Here is a 5,580-nt window from a genome sequence, read left to right as displayed (position 1 = left end):
TGGGGCCCTGGCCAGAGCGGCACAGCCGAATGCCAATCACTTTGTCCATTACCGTGTGGCGGCACTGTCAGAAAGAAATAAAGAAGCAGCGCGAAAATGAGACGGTATACCGTGAGGCTGGTATTAGAACCTGGGTGCGCTCTACTGGAACGCCACACTGTCCTGAAACAACACCATACCTCCTTCCTATATCAAAGTTGGCTGCGGGGGTAGTGCAGTTCCTCCCGCACTATACCAACTTTCACTCACAGGCGGGGGTACGGGGTGGTCGAGCGCGGGAAGACGGACGTGCCGCTTTACGCGACCCTGAATTTTAGTCCGCAAGGTGCACCGTCGTGCGGCCGGGGGCGAGGTGGGGCGGGGCGTGGTGGGGTGTGGTGGGGCGTGGTGGGGACGAGGTAGGGGTGCGTGAGGGGTGTGGTGCGCGGCGGTGACGGACTGGCCAGATGTCCCGCGGCTCGCGTAACAAACAAAGCCGGCGCACAGGTGGTGGCTTTCGAGGCGAGAAAGATGAGCCCGGGCCAGACGCCCTCGGCCCCCCAGCCCGCGCCTGTTCCGCGATACAGCCTGGCGTGGAGCCCAGTGTGACTCCCGGCCCCGGCCCCCCACAAATTGCCCCCCTGTAGGCCTGCCGTGCATGGGACGCCCCCCCCCCTCCTTTCCCTTCTCCCTCTAGTAGCCGAGCGGCCATCACGCTCTTTTGGCCAGGTCTTACGGGTGGCCAAGACGCCCCCCCGCGCGCTCGCCCGCCCTGGCCAAACCGCTCACGTAAGAACTGGCGTACGTACCGCATGTGTCAAGGCTGCGAATACCCATAAAGTCGCGGGTTTGCCGATTTCGGGTGGCATGGCATGGCATGGCATGGCATGGCACATAATTCGCATGCAGGCAAGCAGTATATGTTTGGGGCCACACTGGAAAAACAAAGGTGCTAACTCCTACCTTTAAAAGGCACTAGGAGTGTGGTGTCTTTACAAAGACACCTTTACAAAGGCACTAAAACTGCCAAAGACACTAATTTTAGCACCTTTGGGGCAATTTAGTGCCCTGCCTTTGTGAGGCACTATACTGAAAATTTAGTGCCCCAGGAAGGCACGACTTGGCACCTTTGTTTTACCAGTGCACCCTGTATCTCACCACATTACAACGAACGACTCTGATGCATTCCTCCACCGCTCAGTTTCTACCCGCAAAGTTGCAAATGCGCAGGAGGACCGGGACGCTATGATGCTGGCGCGCGAGGGCGAGGGCGGGTGCCGCCGCCCTGGCTGGCGCGGGCGCAAAGGCCACCACCGCCGCCGCAAAGCGCTACTACCAGCACTTAAAACTTAAAAACAGAGCGACCCGCGCAACCCCAACCCCTTTAAACTTAGGGGGCACACTGCACAACACGGGGTGTTGCCTAACGCCAAGCAGAAATAACCGAGGTAATACTTCCTCGCTGAATGCCCGCACGTGTGCAGCCTCCCGATGGACGCGCGCGAAACGATCGTCCAAAAAAGGAGGACCGTTTCATCAGATTCATTCGGCAAATTGTAGTGGAGCTCAGCGCCTGCGAGACTCGGGGTAGGCCACCAAGCAACACACGGGTGCACTGCAGACAAGATGTTGCCTACCCATCGGGCGCTATGAGAGCTTATTGCCCCTGCCGAACTTGACAAGTGTCGTACCGGCGACTGTCGGACGTACTCCATGGGTGATCCCTGTGCAAAGCGCTCTGCGCGAGCCCCGAACGAAACCGCGCACTCTCATTGCCGCCGTGTAGTGTAGTTTGCGCCATTCTGCCTTGCCTCACCTACCTTTCGAAGGACGCATGTGTGCGATTTACGAGCGCGCGGGTAGGTCCGCGTCGGGGCTGTTATATAGTACTCTGGTGTCGCGGGCAGTGGTGACGTGCTGGCCGTGGACGGCTGGGGGAGGCGGAGGCGGAGGCAGGATGTATAGTGTGTATGCATGCAACTTGTGGGCCGCGTTTGTCGCCGAATCACGCCCCCGGCCAGCGCCGCCGCGGGGTGTTCTATTGTTAGCCGCGAGAAAGTTTACAATATCTGTGTATTCCGAACGACACGCGCCGGAGACGTGTAGGAAGAGGAAGGAGGACCGAGGGGGACTTCCCATAACGGTTATGGCATAACCTATGCCGCCCGACATTGGCAGACAAGAGGCGGCGCCATACGCCCCGCCACCTGCAGCTGCCGTGTTTTTCACATAACCTATACCGCTCTGCAGGGCCGCGACATTGGCAGACAAGAGGCGGCGCCACGCCCCGCCACCTGCAGCTGTGTGTTTCGCAGAATCCCTACAGTCGTGCAGCTGCGGCGGCCCCGCGGCCCGGCGCCGGCCCGGCGCGCGCTCAGCCATCGCCACCGCCGGCGCCGCCAGATGTCAGCCTTTATTTAAGCGAGCATTCTGTTTATCCTCCCTCGCGCTCCGTCGAAAATGCGTTGATGCCGACACCCGTTGGCCTCATTGTCCGCCGAGGAGCCGGCCGGCCCGCGCCAGCGCTCATAAGTTACCAACATTGTGACACTCCTCGCCCCCCCCCTCCCCCGGTCTCATCCCCTTTCTCTACGTCCTACGTCTCTCTCTCTCTCTCTCTCTCTCTCTCTCTCTCTCTCTCTCACACACACACACACTCTCTCTTTCCCCCCCCCTCTCTCTCTCTCTGCTTCTCTCACTCGCCTACGCCCAGCTGCACTGCCCCTCTCCGTCTCGCAGAAATTCGTAGCCACAGCTCTCCCATGGCAGCGGCGGCGGCCACCACACATGCCCCGGGGAATGTTTCCCATTATGATGCCGTGACACCGTCGTGCCGCTCGGTTTTGCGTACATGTGTTGTGTACGTAAGGCAAGAAGAGGGAGGGGGTTTTATTTTCGACCGCGAGTCGCCACAAGGCAAAAGGCCCGGGGTCTTGCACAAAAACATAGACTGTCGTCCCTCTCGGCCAGTTTTTGACTGACGCGGGCGTCCGCCACAAATCTACTGGGCTGCGTTATTGATTCATTTCGGTCCACTCCACGCGTGGGAACCACGAGAAAGGGGGTAAGGAATAGGGGGTAGGGGTGGATATCTCACTACTGAAAAGTGAAAAGGGCGTAAGTCTACGGACTTTGCATGGGACTTGCGCCATTTCCACTTATGGAGTGTGTGATGTTCACAACCGCGTGCGAGAGGTGGCGGCCGCGCGTGGCACGGCTGCTGGCTGCTGCCGCCGTGGAGCGTGCGAGCGTCGAGCGTGCGCGGGCCTCCCTTTGTCCTGGGCGCCCGCGGGCCCTGGCTCTGGCCGGCCGCCAGCCGCGTCCAGGACCCTTCTCGCCCGCCCTCGCCGCGCTACAACAGCGGCAGCAGCAGGCACCTGTTATCGGGCTCCTGGCTGTTATCGCCGTGTGTTTACCTGACGGCGACGAGCCGTGCCATTCGGGAGTCCCCGCTTTCTCGGGGGGCGAGCGCCCGATGGGTAGGCCGCACGGACGCACCGGTGCGCGGCAGCCGAGGGATTGCCTACCCCGCAGGCGCCCTCCCTTCAACTTTCAGGCACGAGGTGCAACGGCTACAACGGTGGTCCGCTTTCCCATCGAGATCGAGATTCCCATAGTAATCGACGATCGCATGTCAGAAATGGCCAGAAATCACTTCCAAATTGGAAGACACTACAACACAGTTCTGCTAGTTCGGAAATACGAGTGTAATAAATACGGAAATTACTCTTCTGGAAAATTCTGATGCGGTACAGCGTACAGCGGTACAGCGTGAGTACCACGACAATTAGACCTTTTTAGGAAAAGGGTCATTACCATCAAAGGGTTATTTGCGGTTATTTGCTCGCAGTATCGTGATAACGCCGACTCAGAAACTACCCTCCCTACACTCGCTCATAAAAGACATTTGTAAGATAAATAAGTTGCTCGCGCTATATTGCGCTTTTCGCTCTCCTGTATGCTTTCGCACATCATCGCAGGGCACGAAGTAGTGCCATGATGAATGAGAGGGCCCCGCGTCGCTTCAGCGCGTGAGCAGCGTAAGGCTGCGTCCGGCTCTGCTTAGCTCTGCTGTGGGCGGCGCGTCCATTGAGGAAGACTTATTCCTGGCGGCGCATTGTTTTGTATCCCGCCTCCGTGTCTAATGGCTCGCGGCCCGCTCATTGAGGAGGGGAAGGGGGAGGCGAGACCACGCGCACGAGAAAGAACAAGATGCACACGGGTGTTTAACTCCATGAACTTCGGGTCGAAGCTCGTCAAATCTCAGAGAAATTCGTACGTGAAGTTCGTGGAATACAAACGAGGCAGTCGTATGGCACACGCTCTGTTTCACAGACGTTTTATATATTTTGTGAAGAAAAAGATAAAGCAGTTTTAACGATGTTGTAGTCAGGATCGTTTTACAGCACCCATTTGACCGTTTAAGCCACTGGGATGCGGGTGAAAAGGGGGGGTTCGTCGACTGATCCCTTCGGACTGCAGGCTCTTTAAGCAGGGGGCGGCACCGATTCGCGCCCGGGTAAATACACTGTGCTGTCGGCAGACGTGCCACCACCGCGCAGCCATCCCCGTTTAATCGTAGCTTGTGTATTCTGGGTTGGGTTGTATCGCTAAAGGCCTGAGTCGAGCAAATTACCCACTAGGGCACACATTTTCGCAGTGAAGCGGGGGGGAAACATTCACAGGGCCGACACTCCTCTCCTTCCTCGGCCACCGGTCGTGCTGCTGTTCGCCGCCCCCCAACGGTAAGCTTACCTTGTACTTCTTTCCCCCCATGATGGAGAGCGACCTGGCCGCGCGCCGGGCTCGGCTCCGAGACCACGCCGACGATCAGCAGCTGCGCCCCTCCGGACTCTGCATTCACTCCAATGTCCTTATTCTGTTTTCTCACAGACAGTCGAGATGGTGAGGCTGTACGGTACGCGTTTCTTCCGCCTCACAATTCGCTCGGGGTGCTTGCCGTCCCCATCCCAAACACGGTGGAGCGCGCGGAGCGCGAACACGACGACGCCGAGCGGGGGAGTCCGTCAGGTTCGCGAGAGCGCGCGATCTGAGCAACGCGGTGCAGCAGCGCGGGAGCGGCCCGCGGCGGGCGGAGCGACTGTGGGGGCGGAGCACGGAGCACCCCGCGAGCTACGAGAGGAGGCTCTGGTCTGCGCTAGGACCCACCAGGGCCAGGACAGGCTGGTCGCGGGCCCGCGCGGCTCCATCTGCTGCCAGCCACCCGCCCCGCCCCTCCGCACTGCGCCACCGCCACCCTCGACTAGCAGTAAACTCTCCTCTGCCGCCGCGCGCCACACAGTTCCCACACCCTGGGGCGGGAGGCACGGCACACACGCCTCCCCCTGTCAAAACGACACCGAAACGAATGTCGAGCCAATTCATCGAAAAGGCACAATCATCAACGTCGGAATAATATCGCCCCTGCGGCCCATTTCTCACTCACAGGGGTGGTGGTGCGGCTCGCGCGCCCTTTGAGAGGCGTGGCTGCCAATTATGCTAATTGCCAGCATCGGCCCTCGGGCCGCTTTAGACGTTCCGAGCGGCTGCACTGGAATGCGTGTGATGGGTGCAGCGGGAGCAATGGCGGGGGCGGGGGCG

The 5,580-nt window shown here is 59.6% G+C and overlaps 1 protein-coding gene across 1 annotated transcript in view; it reads right to left on the bottom strand.

Annotated features, from left to right (window-relative positions):
- LOC113211544 (SET domain-containing protein SmydA-8) overlaps positions 1 to 5,211 on the bottom strand; it is a 26,694-nt gene extending 21,483 nt beyond the window's left edge. The window contains exon 1 of the mRNA XM_026429937.2: positions 4,735 to 5,211. Within this exon, the coding sequence (XP_026285722.1) occupies positions 4,735 to 4,755 (21 nt within the window). The 5' untranslated portion in view covers positions 4,756 to 5,211. The remainder of the gene's footprint in view (positions 1 to 4,734) is intronic.
- Positions 5,212 to 5,580: the final 369 nt, after the last annotated feature.

The sequence above is a fragment of the Frankliniella occidentalis genome, unplaced genomic scaffold (genome assembly GCF_000697945.3).
Source record: "Frankliniella occidentalis isolate FOCC.00 unplaced genomic scaffold, Focc_3.1 Scaffold185, whole genome shotgun sequence".
Lineage (NCBI taxonomy): Eukaryota > Metazoa > Arthropoda > Insecta > Thysanoptera > Thripidae > Frankliniella > Frankliniella occidentalis.
Note: the sequence above shows the minus strand (reverse complement) of the source record. Positions and strands in the feature narration are given on the sequence as shown.